An 18,923-nucleotide genomic window follows, 5' to 3' on the forward strand; every position below is an offset into this window, starting at 1 on the left:
TCCAAACCTGTGCCCAGCGCAGGTGATCTTCACGCTGTGGATTTATTTGGGCCACTGGAGATCGGAGTTATAACCATCCCAGCACACACCAGCCTTCATCCATTAATGTTTATGCATTCACTCATCAATCACTCCACAAACGTTCAGATTATGACTGCATTGTTAATCTCTCATTAACGTGGCTTCACGGTAGCCTGTGACTCAGAGGTAATACATGATTGCTTTATTTTAGTGCATGTAACTCGAACGCAAACTGTGCATGTTGCAAAGTTTTTTCTTTTTTTTTGGGCTAGTGAAAGAAAGTTAGAGGAGTTCTTACTGTATGGTGTGTGTTATATGAAATGTAAGCTTACCATAATCACAGTAATCCTTAATCATATTCAAAGGCTTTTGGAGAGAAATGAGCCAACTCCAGTGACAGCACTGCAGAGGGGAGGTGTCTGTGTTAAGCTGCCGCTCGTTAACGTTATATCAAGGCAATTATGTTTGATTGATTGATTGAAGTACTTTATTTAGAAAGACATGGACAAAGTAAATGAAAGTACAGTTAACAATACAAGGTCTAAACTGGATCGCCCATAAAAGCACAACAGCTTATTTAAAATGAGATCCCCACACACTCAAATCATGATGACATTTAAGAAAACAGACAGATATACACTACTATGCAGAACATCATACAATCAGCTTACAGGTTACTGGTATGAAAAACAAGAAATATGCACAACTTGAAAAAGTGCTCCTCGGAGCACAGGTCTCCGCCAGGTTAGGTAGGTTATTGTGGCCTCCTGGTGGCGCTATAATAGGCCAATGTGAAAAGGGTGCCATTTCTTCTTGGGCCTTTCACGGCAATCGGACCTTGCATTCATGATTTGAGGCATTTTGTTCCAAAAATGTGTTTTGCTAAATTATACCTGCTGGTGGCGCTATAACAGGCCAATGTGAAAAGGGTGGCATTTCTTCCTCGGCCTAGTGGGAATGTGCGTGTGAAATTGCACGGAAAGCGCAAGCTGCGTTCATGATTTGAGGCATTTTGTTCAAAACGGATCAATCCTGCAAATTTTGGAAGCCAACCTTAGCCAATGAGGATGGAATATGGAAAATCGGACAGATCCGTGTTGATCACATGACTATAGAGATACTGTGTACCGATTTGCATGACGTTTGGATAAAATCTGTAGGAGTAAATGGGTTTTGCACAAATTGGCCTCCTGGTGGCGCTATAACAGGCCCATGTGAAAAATGTAGGGCAGAGGTTCTGAATTGGCATCCGGCTAGTGTGTGTGCACAGTTTCGCAGCGACCGGGCCAACGGTGCCTGAGATAAGCTGCTCACAGACAGATGGACGGACGGACACACGGACACACGGACAGACACACGGACGGACAGGGGGTAAAACATACTCTCTCGCCATGCCTTCGGCCTGGCGGAGACAATGAACAGTTCGAGGGGGAGGGGCATATATTTAAGAATATTTAAGGGCGTGTTATTTAAATGACGGTCGGTTTCTGCCGTCAGATTTATCAATGCTCAGACCAAATGTACGCTAGGATTTGCTTTATTGGATTGCTTGATAAATCCCACATGGACGTGAGCGTTAACTCATTCCTGGGCTTGAATTTAAGCTGGTTTCTACGTTCCATTGATAAATGAAGGGTCCTTTTATCTCCATTTCATCTTTTAATTAAAATGTAATTAATTCCCTACTTTGTACATTGTTGTATGACAGCATTGTGCAAAAGTACTGAAAAGATGCAATGCGTTGTGAGCTTGTAGATTTGCTACTTTTGAAAATGTGTGAAACATTTTGCCTATATGACATGCCCAAAATAGGGACACCAGGTTGAAAGTGGTTCCATGTGGGCTTTTTGCAGTAAATATTTAACCACTGAAAAGTATTACGAGCTTGTGGCTCTTAATACCTTTGTGCAAGTGTCAATCTAAGTTGTGTGTGTGTGTGTGTGTGTGTGTGTGTGTGTGTGTGTGTGTGTGTGTGTGTGTGTGTGTGTGTGTGTGTGTGTGTGTGTGTGTGTGTGTGTGTGTTCATGTGTGTGTTCATGTGTATACATGTGACTGACTGTGTTAACTGTGTTAACTGCTTTATCTTCATCATCAGCCACCTGGGTTGGAGGAGGCTACATCATGGGTACAGCTGAGGCTGTCTACACTCCCTCTCGTGGCGTCATCTGGGCCCTAGGGCCCACTGTATATGTGATGACCTTCCTCATTGGTAAGAAGCAGCATGATATTCTTTCCATTTTCTTTTTTTTCCAGATTTAAGCCTGTGATGTAACAGACTTGGAAATCACGTTCAATATATATGTATTATTTTTTGAAAAAACACTAAACACACTCCAACATCCTGTTTATTATGCCCTCAACTTCATTAACATGGGATTTGGGTACAACATTGGTGGGAAGATTTTGAACATTTTGGACCCCAAAATAATCATATGGGAACTGGGGACCCCCCACCCTGACAAGCACTTGGAATTGTAGGAGTTGAGGCATTTAATTTTGTTTCCTCAGTTCCACAGATAAATATTGTGAAAATAGCAGCTCTACAAGCTCACAGCTTGTAAACCGTCTATTTTCACAGGTTTATTTGACCAATGTTTGACCAGTTTTTTACAGTACAGTTGGTTGTTACACTTGATGCAGTAATGTTGTCACTTTACTGTCTTCTGTGGACCCCCCATAACCTTCATGGTGTGTCCCAACAGGAGGCTTGTTCTTTGCTAAACAAATGAAGTCTCAGGGCTACGTGACGATGATGGATCCGTTTCAGCATCGCTATGGCAACGCAATCACCACAGCCCTTCTGTTTCCCAGTCTGCTCAGTGACATTCTGTGGGTGGCCGGCACCCTGGCCGCCTTGGGTCAGTCATAGCCTCGTTCCCAGCCTTTTCCGAGGAGAAAAGCCTGGTCACGGCCTAATGCAGAGAGTGTCTATTGGGGCGGGACTTCCATCGTATGCACTTCCCCCGGAAACAATATTTTTCAACCAATCACAACACTTGTTTCACGGAGAATGTAAACAGACTTGTAAGCCTTAAAGGCAGACTAGGTAACTTTGAGCCTGAATTAAAAAAAATAAAAATAAAATAAAATAAAATAATATTATATATATATATATATATATATATATATATATATATATATATATATATATATATATATATATATATATATATATATATATATATATATATATATATTTATTATTATTATTTCTTTGCATTTTTTGCCCTCTATCAGCCACTATATAATTATGCTGCTGTGTTTTCTTGCAGAAAGATACATCCCTCTGGCTGTATTTTGCTTTTGTTCCACTGTTTATGTTGACATTCCACTCTTATTGACATTCATCCCTTGCATGGACTGAAAAGTCTGTGAGGAGAGAGGGGGGGCTCGGCCGGAGCTCTTAACTCTTTGACTGCCAGAGTGATAGTGTAATATTGTCACCCCACTGCCAAAGAAAAAGAGCGATTTTACTGTACCTTTAAAAAATAATGGAACATTCTCTGTGACCTCTGCCCTCACGGAGATCACGTCATCACACGCACAGGGTTGTCGTAGTAGAGGGGGGGGGGATGGCCACACAGGGCAATCTACTGCACAGCTGTGGCCTTGAATCCAGCTAGTTTTTGCCGTAAAGCAAGAAGAACGGAGATATTGGCATTTTGCCACATGAAATAAAGAGGAAATACTAGACGTTTTTGTTATCATCATTAATTATTAGAGACATATCCATTACTGATTAACTAACGTTATGTTTTCTTTCCTACAATATATAACAACTACAAAAGTGCGCTCCGTGGAAGGCATTCAAGGTTGTAAATCTGCTATCTTTGCTGAAAGTTTGCCTATTTTCATGGTTGGTTCACCTACAGTATTATGACATGTGCAGAGTTGGGACACTAGGTTCAATGGCTTATAGACACGTGTGTATTGTGTGTATTTACAGGTGGGACAGTCAGTGTGATTCTTGATCTACATTCGTCCTACGCCATCATCCTGTCTGCAGGTGTTGCCATCACCTACACACTGCTGGGAGGCCTTTACTCAGTGGCCTACACCGATGTCTTCCAGCTGTTGTTCATCTTCATCAGTCTGGTGAGAGCAGACATAATAATAATAATAATAATAATAATAAGTGTAATAATAATAATAATAAGGGTAATAATAATAATAATAATATCTCAAATTTATATAGCCCTTTTCTAAGTACCCAAAGACACTTTCCAGTGGGGGCATGAGAAAACAGCAAAGAAAAACTACTTTTTTAGGGGAAAAAACTCTAAGAAAAGGCTAAAACTAAGGAATAAAGTAAATAAAAACACTGGAATGAAGAGAGGGGGGGGGGTTAGCTGGGGAAAGCCATATTGAAGAGGTGGGTTTTGACGGCGGTTTTGAAGGTTAGGAGGGTGGGGGCTTCTCTGAGAGTATTGGGAAGTGCATTTGACAGGGGCCCCTAGGGTTGGGGGGTTGGGTCCCTATAGGTACGGGGTTGGGGGGTTGGGTCCCTATAGGTACGTACATGAATGTCAGGGGCGGCATAGCTGAATGGGTGGAGAGCCTTAAGGTCTTAGGTTCAATTTCCGGCCATGGCAATATGTCGAGGTGTCCCTGCATGAGCAAGATCCTTAAGTGTACTCGTAACTGTACTCGGATATTTTCACAATTTTTGAGTGGGTGTAACCCCACTCCAATGGATCGGTCTAAAGGAATTCGCTTTAGCAACGTCAGAGAGAGAGAGAGAGAGAGACAGCCCTATTTCAGCCAGAGACAGAGACAGAGACACAGGCACTAGAGAGCTCCTGCTTCTCTCAGAGCCCCGTTGACATCCCCCCCGCACCTCCCCTGCCCAGGGGTCCTTGGGGGGAGCAGGGGGGAGCAGATCTGCTATTTTTGAACAAGAATTAATTGGACAACATATCCAATGTGAGAGTGGGTGTGTTCGTGTTGTAGTGCTACTTTTAGAAGCGGGGGAGCGTACATGCATGCGCATTCACGTGCACACATATTTTTGTGCACGTGCGCAAAACGCGCGGACACACACACACTATAAAAACATGCAGATGTAATGCGGAAACATTGTGACAGTGCACCTTGACCAATATGAAAACATTACATTGCATAGTGTACAGTGCAAGTGCATGGCAAAGGGTGTATTTTGGCCTAGCAAAAACCTTTGTGTTGGATGTGAATAGTTTGTAGTAGTGACAACTACAACTTATATAATTTATCTGACGCTTGCTCCAGTCTAATTGCCCACTCTACAATCATCAGCAGTACTCTAGATGAACGTTGGATTGTTAAAGGTTTAATGACATTCACTTTTACACCACATTCAAAGTCTTTGTCCTGGTCCTTCAAAAGTGTACAAAAAGTTTTAAGTGAAAATTCCATTCCAGTGATCCATGGCAGGTGTTTTTCTCTCACATTTCTAAAGCCTTTTCAACTGCAATGAAAAAAGAAATCTTTGCCTGCGGGTGTCGCTGGTGAGGGATTTTGCCTGTCAATCATCGCCTCTGCTCCGCCCCCCCCAAAGGAAAGGATAGGGTAGGGGAGGGGCGAGGAGTAGAGTGGGCGGGATTAATCGACTGTGACCTCACTGTCGAAGGGCCAAGCTCAGATTACTTTTTAGCCTAGTTATTCAGAAAACCCCAGACCACAGAAAATCCACTGAATGTTCTAAGTTCAGGTTTTTTGGGTGTAATTGAGGTCATAAAACCCCAAATAAAACATTGAAAATAAAAAAAGTGAAAATGAATGTCATGATACCTTTAAGGTTACAATACAGCAGGATATTATTGCATGTCTTCCATACACATCACATGCCATATGAACACTCATTGGCCGCGTTTCCCAACGAGATGTTGCGTAGGAACTTACAATATATATATATATCGTAACATTGGGCAAATATGCCCAATGTAGTTTCAAATACAAATGTAAATCTTTTGATCACCCTGTTACTGGCAAACGTAAAGTCAAGGGTGTTATTACGTTGTATCTCAACCAATGTCATTGTCTCAAAACCTTGAGTAGAGATGGGATGTATGGCTCTTTTAAGGGAGGGATGTGTTATATATTATATATATATTATATATTATGCATATGTTATATATTATATACATTTATTATATTGTCGCTGTCCAGCAGGAAGCAGCTAACTCCATTTCAGCTCTTTTTTTTAAATAAATGAACCCTATTGAACACCCTTTACGTCTGTGTAAAAAAATGTAATGTAACCAATGAAAAGTATTAAAAGCGCCTCTGACAAAACCTCCCTCCTCAAACTGTCCGTCAAAACCATGCAACTCCCCCCCTCTCCTCTCCTGCTGCCGTTGCACAGCACAGCGCAGAGTGCACTGCGCAGTGAGCGAACACAGACAGAGGAGGAGCAGCACATAAACAAACTAAACGGCACGTTTTTCGCCCCGTAGTCTGTTAAAACTATGCAGTGTACCTGTTTATCAAACTTAGCACTGACGCTAATGTTATGAAAACAAGTAATTCTATTTCTAAAATCTATGAAGTATTTAATGAGGAGAGCAATGTGACAAGAAATTAGTTCAGAGCATTTCTCTCGCTAGTTCTATGCAAACTCCAACTCTGTGAACCCCTCTTTGCAGACGTTATTGTAATATTTAAAGTCCTGTTTATTATTGTAGGCCTATATAATTAGTGTCATGAAGCATCACGGCATTAATTCACACATTGTGAGCTTGGAGATCCATTGTTAGCTTTTAGGAATTTAGCCCCATTTGAAACCTCTCCCTCAACAGGAATTGGAGCTATTGTCAGCTGTTCGGACTCCTAACTCACTTGAGCTGGATTTGGGTAAAGTGGTGATAATATAATGACACATGCAAGTATCTGACAATATATAAAGTCACTATACCAACTTTGATGAGGCTGTACTGCTTTGTTTTAAAAATATAAGGTCTTCTTATAATATAATATAAGTGTGCTTTCAACATCTGGAGTGAACTGAGCTCCTGAACTTCTGGGTAGTGAGTATAGCATTTTTCTTATTTAGCAAGTTGCTAGCAGTTGTACTTTAAGTGCTTTGCTACTAGTGCTGTATTATTAGCTTGTGTTAGTCTGTAGTTTATATTTGTATTTGTGCTTTAAGCAGTAGCCCATTGATACTCTGTGTCTGTCTCACAGAGCACTTGAAGTAGTCTCAGGTAGAATAGGCAAATTGATTGACCTGTTAAAGTGGCTGGGAGGGCCAGCACTCCCCGGCAGACAATTAGCAATCAATTGAAGTGGTTTAAACCAGCTCTGAAAGCGTCAGCTTTCAAAGCGGCTAGTGAACGAAGGCAACAGGCGACTTTGTCAAAGCCCGACTTCGTCCATGAACGAGAAGCAGTATCGTTGATTAGTGCCATATATAGTAGTGCAATAGATGTAGTAGTGTAGAATGTGTATAGGAAGCGTTAGACGGAGCCCAGCGGTCCACAACATGCAGACAAATAACTTTGTTTGGCAACGGACAACCTCACCTGATAAGTACGAACCCCAGCAGAGCCCTGGAGAAACAAGAATGGATTATTTGTCCCGTTTAACATCTGTGTTTGCTCCAGGACCCACGTTCTCATACAGAACACCACTGCAAGAGGAAATCTGGCCGATGACGTCACAGGGGTTTCCCCACCAACATCATCAACGAGAGGATTTCCTCATGCGCAACATGGACTCGAGACAAACGCAAGGTTTTTCTCAGAGGGAAGCACAGGAATACGGTGATTTTCCCACTGTTTTTCCTATCTCCTGGCACCACCGCATGGTCCCTGTTTTTCCAACGGGCACTGGAGGTCAACTACAAGGTTTTCCTCTGTGGGATCGGCGTGGAAACAGAGATTATTTTCTCCCTGAGTTTCCCATTTCCCCCAAAAGTCCATCCCCTCCCCTATCCCCCTCCCCCACTGCCCTGCTGCAAACACAAAGCCCCCACCCCACTCCCCCGATCACACCTCCACCTGCCCCACCCACCTTTGAAGCTACAGGGACAAAACAGCTTAAGGAACCTGACTTTTTCCAGACTGAACAGATGGACACGATTTTCTCCAAAAAAGGACTACACATCATCCACCTAAATGTGAATAGCCTCAAAAACCCCACAAAGATGTCTGAAATAAGATCCATGTTTGGAAATGGCAAGGTAGGGGTTCTCTCTTTTTCAGAGACAAAACTGGATGACACAGTAGACGATTCTGAAATTGAGATTATAGGCTACAATGTCATTAGGAAAGACAGAACTCTTTGTGGAGGAGGGGTATGCATTTATGTGAGATCTGACATCATTTTCAATGTGTACCCAAAATTGGAGAACAACTCCACGGAATCGGTCTGGATAAAAATCACCTATCCTCACGCTAAACCCCTGATAATTGGCGCAATCTACAGGCCCCCAGGTCAAAATGAGTTTTATGATTTATTAGAGGAGCACATGGCAATCATTGGAAATTCGGAATTGATTTTGATTGGCGACTACAATACGGATGTACTCCGGAAAGACGCCGCCATATTTAAATCTTTCAAAAAATTCTGTGACATGCATAGCCTCACCCAAATGATAAAAAATATCACAAGGGTAGGCCCCACTTCTCAGACCATCATTGACCTCATTTTGACATCAGACCAGTCGAGGATTCCTTTAAGTGGAGTCATTGAGTGCAGTCTAAGCGACCATAACATCATTTTCTGCACGCGTAAGCTTCACAGATCTGTAGTTGATTGTCATAGCACGATCAGCTGCAGAGCTGTGAAAACTTACTCATCAGAAGCTCTCACAACAGCTCTTGAGAAAGTGGATTGGTCAAATGTACTCGGTGGCTCCTCGGCTGAGGAGTCTTGGACTGGTTTCAAAACTGCTTTTGTGTCTGTTATTGATAGCCTAGCGCCCAAGAAGGTGGTGAGAGTCAGAGCCCGTACACAACCCTGGATGAATGGAGACATCCTAAATGCAATCAAACTCAGAAACAAAATGTACTCTGAGTTCAGGAAATGCAAAGATGTGCAACTACTTGAAAGATGCAGAAATCAACGAAATGTAGTAAACAAATTGGTCAAAACTGCCAAAAAGAATTTCTTAAATGAAAGTATTGAGGCAAACAAAAGCCACCCACAAAAGCTGTGGGAAGCGCTACAGAAATTGGGCTGCAACAACAAAATTCAAACCAAAGCTACAAACATCTGCATTATTTCAAGTGGCGTGCTCATTACCGACAAGCAAGCGGTAGCAAACTGTTTTAACAGCTTTTTTACCACCATTGCAACCCAGTTGGTAAGCAAACTTCCTCAGCATTCAGGTTTGTACGGCTCTGACCACATCCATGCTCACTATGTTAAACTAGGGGCTAAAAAAGACTCCTTTTCATTCAAACCAGTAAATGCTGATGATGTGCAGAAAAAACTACTCGCCCTCCAGCCAAACAAGGCCACCGGCCTTGACAATATCCCCACCAGATTCCTCAGAGACGCAGCTACTGCTATTGCCCCCATAGTAGCCCAAATCACAAACCTATCCATCAGCCAGTGTCACGTCCCACAGGATTTCAAGTTGGCAAGAGTAATCCCTCTGCATAAAAAAGGAAGCAAATTAGAACCTGGCAACTATAGGCCTGTTTCCATCCTTTGTTCCATCTCAAAGGTTGTAGAGCGATTAATTCAAGAACAAATCAACAGCTACCTCAGCGAGCATAAACTGTTGTTTGAATTCCAATCGGGCTTCAGAACCTCCCATTCCACTGACACATGCCTACTGTATCTGACCGACTACATCAAACGTGAGGTAGACGCGGGCAAATACTGCGGCATGGTCATGTTGGACCTCCAAAAAGCGTTCGACACTGTAAACCACTCAATTTTACTTGATAAGCTGAGGGCGATTGGTTTTGACTGCACATCACTAAACTGGATGAGATCTTACCTGGAGGGAAGAGAACAAGTGGTTGACATCAACGGAACCATGTCCTCATCCCTCCCGGTGAGCTGTGGGGTTCCTCAGGGCAGCATTCTAGGGCCGTTACTGTTTCTTCTATACATTAACGACATGAGTGCTGCCTGTAACTGCAAATTGTTCCTGTTCGCTGATGACTCGGCACTCCTGATCTCGGGAGAGGACAAGTTGCAAGTTGAGGAGGCGCTCAGCTCCGAACTCTCAAAAATCCGTACTTGGCTTACCGATAACAAACTGTCACTACACCTTGGGAAAACTGAATCCATTCTCTTTGGGACCAAACATTCCCTCAGACAGATGGATGTAAATGATTTCAAGGTCAAAGTCGATGACACAATTATCTCTAGCAAAGAAGAGATTACCTATTTGGGTTGTGTACTTGACAAATACCTGACAGGTGATAGCATGGCTACAAAGGTGGTCAAAAGAGTAAACCAGAGAACCAAATTTATGGGCAGAGTTTCCTCTTTTGTCAACCCTCAGGCCCTCAGGACCCTCTCTGGGGCCCTGATTCAACCACTTTTTGACTATGCTTGCACCTCCTGGTACTCCAACACCTCAGTGTCACTGAAGACTAAGCTTCAAACCTCCCAAAACAAACTGATTCGGCTACTCCTCGGATTGGGGCCCATGACCCACCTTTCTCCCACCCATTTTGCCAGCCTAGGCTGGCTCAGGGTGGAAGACAGGGTTAAACAACTAAAAATGGGACTGGCCTTCAAAATTGTAAATGCAAATTTGCCCGATATGCCCCCAATTCCCGCATATCTGAGTAAATACCTCCAAAAGGTTAGCGACACCCACAGTCACAATACCAGAGGGAGCGTTAACAACAATTTGGTACCACCCACCCATAAATCAAACATGGGCAAATTCTCCTTCTACAGCACTGCCACCCAGGATTGGAATAGTCTAACTCCATCCCTCAAAAAATGCAGTTCGCTGGGCTCATTTAAAAGAGCCTTAAAAAATCACCTTTCAGGAGGCCAAAGGTGGAGGTAGTACCATTTTCCCGTTAGACAGCAGACCCCCCCCCCCCCCCTGTTCTTGTACATATTATTTTTTTTCCCCTCTTTTTTATTTTTTTTGTTGTACATAGTGTTATATATTGTTTTTGGCTGTTTATTTTGTAATGATATTTGAACTGTGGTGCCACTATATATGCCTATGAATTAAATACCAAGGCCCTCATTGGAAACAAGTCCGCAAGGACTTTTATGAACGGACCTGTTAGACAAAGTATTTTAAATGTAACTGTGCTGTTTTAAATTTTTTGCCTAATAAAATATTCAATCAATCAATCATTTCCTGAAAAATGAGCGTTTTGGAGTTAGCTGGTTGCCGCTGGACAGCAGAGATATATTATATTAATTATTGTAATAAAATGTTCTATTATAATTTTATATATTATAATAATATGTATTGTAATGTATATGATATAAAGATATATTATAATATAATAAATACTGTATTAATGATGTAATCTATTAGATTATATATTTTTTAATATAATATATTATTATAATGTATAATGATATAACATCAATTATATCATACTTATATAATTTAAATATAAATAATGTTATGAGATATAAACATATTTTATATATATTTATATACATTTGCATATGTTTTTTAAATAAATAGACAAATGAGCCATAAATGAGCCAGTCTTTTGAACAGCTCTGTGAAAGGAATGGATCGCCAAGATCCGGCGCCCTTAAAAGAGCCATACATCCCATCTCTATTGTGCTATGATGTACGTGGAATGTGAATACTGATTAAGTGTGACATATCTATTGGTATATAGCCATGTAAACTACTTTGAAACTTCCATATGCTGTGATTAGCATATACCACTTCAATAGCACAGGAAGGCATCACCTTGAAGCACCATTATTACCTGAAAAGCCGTTTGAACAGCTATTATAGTTTACTATGAATAGGCGATACATTAACTTATTATTATTATTATTACTAGTGGTGGTGGTAGTAGGAAATAGCAGATCTACAAGCTATCAACTCATCTGTTACGACCCCTAGTCTAGGGTTAGGGGAAGCAACATAAAATGCAAGAGGACAAAGGATTTAAAACTGAATATATATTTATTACAAACAAAGTATAACGAGTTACAAAAATATATATAAACTGGAGCTGCCTAACCTATAACAGAAAACAACTAAACTAAACACACTCAATCAAAACATAAGAGTAATCATAGGGTCATAGTCTCTGGTCTTTCCTAAAGAAAGACAAACATAAAGTTGGGTGAGAGAACAGAGGAATGGATTATCTGCTGCTGTTAGGCTGACAGTCCTCTGACCTCTGCAGCAATAAATTCCAACTGAGGCTTTATAGAGGAGCAGAAGTGGCCACGCCCAATCAGCAACCATGATCATTAGTGAACCAGCGAATCAGTGGCAGGGACGATTCCCCACAGCTGTCAGACATTGGCAATCAGCAGCACTACCAATTCTCCACCTTAGAAACAGGAATGAAAGAATACAGCAACACACAAATACTATAATACATCTAAAGAAATAAACTAATACAGAATGAAATACGGTTGGCCGTAACACCCCCCTTCCTAAAAAAAAACGTCTTCCCCGAGAAGTTTTCCCTAGAAGGGTTAGGGCCAAATCAGACAGAATAGCACAGCCAACTTTTTGAATGTCACATTAAAAGGTGAGGTTGGCCTCCCTCAACCTCTCGAATCTCATATTTTAATCTGTGGCTATGCTTGACCAGTTTCAGAATACAGTTAATGGATTATCAAAAAACATTCAAATTAGTACGTGGGGTTATAACAAAATACCCTTTCACGTGTTAGAATTAATAAATCACAAATTGACCAGAATCAATATAATGAGAACCAATTCAAATGAGTACGCGAGGGTAGAATACTAAATATGCATAAAAACATTTTGACGTTAACAGATTCACACAACACAAATGAGCAAACAGGCACTAAGCACACACAAAGGGGAGGAAAAGGGCACAAAGAGTTTCAAGTGGGAATAGGGAAACTAAAGGACCAGTCGGATACACGACTACTGAAGGACACACTAGGCTACTACTTAAGGACAGTCGGATACACGACTACTGAAGGACACGAGGCTACTACTTAAGGACAGTCGGATACACGACTACTGAAGGACACGAGGCTACTACTTAAGGACAGTCGAATACACGACTACTGAAGGACACACTACTTCTTAAGCACAGTCAGATACACGACAACTGAAGGACACAAAGGTTCACCTGTCATGTGAGCCCTCCCCAGCACACATGACAGGAGCTAATCAGAAGGCCTGAACAATAATACACAAGTAATTAACACACAAATCAAAATATGGGCCCACATTTACCTCCCTTTTGCTCATTCGAACTATTTTGGTTGGCAGATTTATCCAGAAACACATCATAAGTTTGCGCAGCGTTCCCCACCACCAATTTATACTGCAAAAGCAGCCAAATACCCCGAACAGGTAATACTTAACAAATTAACCTCTGATTGTTCTAAGGTGTCACTTAAGCAATATGCTTTTTAGCCAAGGGTTATGAGTGGCAGTGTTAAGTCAAGGGGGCAGGTACACCCAGTCAGCTCTAGCCTTAACTCCTTGATTGGAGCACCACCTCTCAGAGGTGAGGGCCAGCTTGGGCCAGCTTAGACTCCCCCCCCCCCCCCAACAACACAAATGAGAACCCCCCTCCCCACGGACTTGTGCTCAACCATGGGGCACGAGAGCGTCCCCTCCCTCCCCATGGTCGCTGTGGGTTAGGGAGGACAGCCCTCGCCTTCACGTCCTCTCCTAGACCCACAGACGCACTTACCGTGGTAGCAGGTGAAGGTTTCTCGCCCGGAGCCACCAGAATACCCTTCTCCAACAATTGTTGTGACACACCAGCCCTTCCCTCCGCCTGCAGTGCAGAGAGAGTAGAGACATTATTAGTGAACAGCAACAAAGGTGCTTTAGTGCAATGAAAAATCTAATACTAAGGGTGGGAATCTTCGCAAACTTAGCACCCCCAATACAAACTTGCCAACCCGAGACAAAACACATTAGAACAATTTACAAACCAAAAGAAAAAACAAATCTATCGAAACTGTAAACTAACTTTTTAAGACGAGCCCCCAATCATGTTACGACCCCTAGTCTAGGGTTAGGGGAAGCAACATAAAATGCAAGAGGACAAAAGGATTTAAAACTGAATATATATTTATTACAAACACAAAGTATAACGAGTTACAAAAATATATATAAACTGGAGCTGCCTAACCTATAACAGAAAACAACTAAACTAAACACACTCAATCAAAACATAAGAGTAATCAAAGGGTCATAGTCTCTGGTCTTTCCTAAAGAAAGACAAACATAAAGTTGGGTGAGAGAACAGAGGAATGGCTTATCTGCTGCTGTTAGGCTGACAGTCCTCTGCAGCAATGAATTCCAACTGAGGCTTTATAGAGGAGCAGAAGGCCACGCCCAATCAGCAACCATGATCATTAGTGAACCAGCGAATCAGTGGCAGGGACGATTCCCCACAGCTGTCAGACATTGGCAATCAGCAGCACTACCAATTCTCCACCTTAGAAACAGGAATGAAATTGAATTGAATTGAATACAGCAACACACAAATACTATAATACATCTAAAGAAATAAACTAATACAGAATGAAATACGGTTGGCCGTAACATCATCAAATATGCTGTATTGGGCCCTAAATGTATACTGTAATTGAGGTGGGGGAGTATTATACGTATTTATCCCCTCATTTGTAAACGAAATGTATGCTGTTAGGGACTGTTCGTTATTTAGTTACAAGGGGGGGAAATTACATCATAATGTTATAATGTAATTTCTTTTTTTTTTCTTGCCCCCCCAAATATCATTTATGAAAAGGCTACTAAATGACGTCGGACTGAATGACTGAAACTATCTTTTTTACTCTCTTGGTGTTTTGTTGTAGAGGATTATTAACATGTATCTCTTATGAAAGAGAAATTGTATCATGAGTGAAACGGCCAGTCCTTTGGAAACCATAAAGCTACCTAGGCATACAATACATACTAAATGAGTTGCCATATTTACATCCTATATTACAATCGGCAAAACTGCGCATGCGTCGTGCTGCACTTTGTGTGTGGCTCTGCGTCTTCCGCGGCGCGCGAGCAACAAGCGCCTCTGTGTCTGCCTGGATGCGCGAGCACGAGCAACTCTGCCTGGGTGCGCGTGCAACACGCAACCGTACCAAGCAAAGTGCAACCTCTTCTCAGTTAAAAATCGAGCAAGACTTTTGTGTGTGGAGTATTTAATTACAGTGTTTTGGGGTTGAAATGGAGTCTGTATGGCTGTCGATAAATGAACACATGACATCGGTGGGAGAGGAGATATTGTGTGTTTTGGACAAACAGCAGTGTGGTGCTGATGTTTGTTGTGTGAAGTTTAATGTCAAGAGTGTTTGTGTTGGAGCGCCTCAGTGCAGCTGCAGAGTACATGTGCAACCTCTTGCATGCGTGGCTGTGGCTTTTTCCCATTTTCCTTTGCCGTGTCTGTAGGTCTCCAGGGACCCCCAAGGGTCTCCAGGGACCCCCAAGGGATCCGCGATGTTTCGTGGGGGTCCGAAGGGGTCCGCGATGTTTTGCGGGGGTCCCAAGACCCCCTGGGTTTGTTTGTTTTTTGGGGGGGGACCCCCCGGGTTCGCGGGTGTCCTAAGGGGTCCACGAAGGGGTCCATGAAGGGGTCCACGAAGGGGTCCGCAAAGGGGTCCGCGCCCCCTTCGCGGACCCCCTAGATTTTTTTTTTTTTCATCCCATGATTTTGTAACCCCAAAATAAGCGAGCCCTCACTAGAGCCCTGTGCGTGGCTAGGGGGCAGGGCGCCCATGGGGCGCCCGGACCTCTAGTTTCCTTTCAGATTACAAAGTCCTTACATTACAAATCCTTATAAGCTATATATTTCAGGGATGCATACCACTAACAGGAGACTCACCTTTTAGATTAAGATGATACAATTTCACGGATGATACAATTTCTCTTTCATAAGAGATACGTGCCAGATAATCCCCTACAACAAAACACCAAGAGAGTAAAAGAAAAAGGTTTCAGTCATTCAGTCCGACTTCACTGTAGCCTATAGTAGCCTTTACATAAATGATATTTGGGGGGGCAAGGAAAAAAAAATTACATCTGGATATTTTTTAATCAAAGCAGTACAGCCTCATCAAAGTTGGTATAGTGACTTTATATATTGTCAGTTACTTGCATGTGTCATTATATTATCACCACTTTACCCAAATCCAGCTCAAGGGAGTTAGGAGTTTTGTCCGAACACAAATCCAGCGCAAGTGGAGTTAGGCCGAGTCCGAACAATAGCTCCAATCCCTGTTGAGGGAGAGGTTTCAAATGGGGCTAAATTCCTAATAACAATGGATCTCCAAGCTCACAATGCATCACAACGTGTGAATTAATGCCCTGATGCTTCTTGACACTTATTATATAGGCCTACAATAATAAACAGGACTTTAAATATTACAATAACGTCTGCAAAGAGGGGTTCACAGAGTTGGAGTTTGCATAGAACTAGCGAGAGAAATGTTCTGAACTCATTTCTTGTCACATTGCTCTCCTCATTAAATACTTCGTAGATTTTAGAAATAGAATTATTACTTGTTTTCATAACATTAGCGTCAGTGCTAAGTTTGATAAACAGGTACACTGCATAGTTTTAACAGACTACGGGGAGAAAAACCCTGCCGTTTAGTTTGTTTATGTGCTGCTTCTCCTCTGTCTGTGTTCGCTCACTGCGCAGTGCACTCTGCGCTGTGCTGTGCAACGGCAGCAGGAGAGGAGAGGGGGGGAGTTGCATGGTTTTGACGGACAGTTTGAGGAGGGAGGTTTTGTCAAAGGCGCTTTTTAATACTTTTCATTGGTTACATTTTTTTTTACACAGACGTAAAAGGTGTTCAATAGCGTTGATGTATGAAAAGAAAAGCTGAAAATTGAGTTAGCTGGTTCCTGCTGGACAGCGACAATATAATAAATGTATATATAATATATATCATATGCATAATATATAACATAATATATATAATATATAACACATCCCTCCCTTAAAAGAGCCATAAATCCCATCTCTACTCAAGGTTTTGTGACAATGACATTGGTTGAGATACAATGTAATAACACCCTTGACTTTACATTTGCCGAGTAACAGGTGATCAAAAGATTCACATTTGTATGTGAAACTACATTGTGCATAGTTGCCACATTTATATATATATACGCAGCAACTACGAGAAACACGGCCAATGAGTGTTCATATGGCATGTGATGTTTATGGAAGACATGCAATAATATCCTGCTGTATTGTAACCTTAACAATCCAACGTTCATCTAGAGTACTGCTGATGATTGTAGAGTGGGCAATTAGACTGGAGCAAGCGTCAGATAAATTATATAAGTTGTAGTTGTCACTACTACAAACTATTCACATCCAACACAAACGTTTTTGCTAGGCAAAAATACACCCTTTGCCATGCACTTATTGCCATGCATATAGGCTCACATGTACACTTTTTGTCATTCATGTGTATTGATGTTATAACATACAGTACGCAATGTAATGTTTTCATATTGGTCAAGGTGCGCTGTCACAATGTTTCCGCAGTACATCTGCAATGCAGATGTAATGCGGAAACATTGTGACATTGCGCGGACAGACACACACTACAAAAACATGCAGATTCTGCATGTTTTTATAGTGTGTGCGTATCCGTGCATTTTGCGCACGTGCACGAACATACGTGTGCATGTGAATGGGCATGCATGTACGCTCCCCCGCTTCTAAATGTAGCACTACAACACTGAACACACCCACTCTCATATTGGATATGTTATCCAATTAATTATTATTTTTTCTTTTGGAAATAGTTTGGGAAATATATATATTTTTTTGAAATAGTGTGGCAAGTTTTGGTACATTTTGATACATTTTGGAAAGTGGTTAAGGCAACCTCTATCCTCCATCCCCCATCCCCGATAGCACTGGAGGTGCAACTCTTCACTGGTGGTGAACATAATTGTTTTTGTTGAACTATTTCCTTGTTCTGTTTTATCTTGCCTTTCCCAGTGGCTGTGTGTTGCCTTTGTAATTCTCCAACCATCATCATCATCTAATGTGACACTCACACCTTTACACTCACCGCCCTGGATGGGGGAGCTCAAGACGGAGGATGTTGGAAAATGGATAGATGAATTCCTCTTATTGGTTAGTTGTTGTTTTACCCCAAATCCTATTCATGTACAGTATGCATCTGTTTTTACATATCCGCCATGTCATGCAGAGACCTTCAATATCCATATTTCCATATTTTAGTTTTTCTCATACATTAACGCCATATTTTATACTTATGGTATGACAGTGTTGCACAAAAGTAGGGGAAACATAACCTCACTCCGTCAAATGGAAGAAGCTTGCGACACACATTTTGTTTCACAGCGTACTTGCATCTGAGACTCCGGGCGCAGAATCGATGACAAACGGAGTTTCATTTTTTCAAGCTACTAGGCAGGTGATTGGATGATCCCGCCCCTAGCAGCCACTGATTGGTTCGTATGCGCAGTGGTTCGGGCAGCTTTACTCTGTGAGCAATCCCAGACCCTCCTTCCTGAAACCAAATGCAAATGAGATTTCCGGAGGGAGGGGGGTTTACCAGGCTAGGGGAAACAGCCAAGCTGGAAGATCTACAATTTTCGCATAATGTTCGCTCAAAATAGCTATTGGGTTCATGTGGTAACAAGAGTTTTTGACTAAATAATAACTGCATTGGATCCATTGGAATGCAGGTTTTTTTTTCCATTGTCTTAAAAGTAATAGTTATAAGCTACAGCTACAAGCTTTCCGCCCGACAGCGGTGATGTCCATGTGTGCACTGGTTCAGTT

At 41.9% G+C, this 18,923-nt stretch overlaps 1 protein-coding gene across 1 annotated transcript in view; it reads left to right on the forward strand.

The window, feature by feature from the left end:
- The window catches only part of LOC308081213 (high-affinity choline transporter 1-like), a gene marked incomplete at both ends in the record, with an annotated part of 44,567 nt that overhangs the window by 1,266 nt on the left and 24,378 nt on the right, over nt 1–18,923 (forward strand). The window contains 4 exons of the mRNA XM_080457603.1: nt 2,117–2,230; nt 2,724–2,879; nt 3,968–4,116; nt 18,111–18,248. Coding sequence (XP_080313729.1) covers nt 2,117–2,230; nt 2,724–2,879; nt 3,968–4,116; nt 18,111–18,248 — 557 coding nt within the window. The remainder of the gene's footprint in view (nt 1–2,116; nt 2,231–2,723; nt 2,880–3,967; nt 4,117–18,110; nt 18,249–18,923) is intronic.

This window comes from Gymnoscopelus braueri (genome assembly GCF_963280865.1).
Source record: "Gymnoscopelus braueri genome assembly, contig: SCAFFOLD_257, whole genome shotgun sequence".
NCBI classification, from domain to species: Eukaryota; Metazoa; Chordata; class Actinopteri; order Myctophiformes; family Myctophidae; genus Gymnoscopelus; species Gymnoscopelus braueri.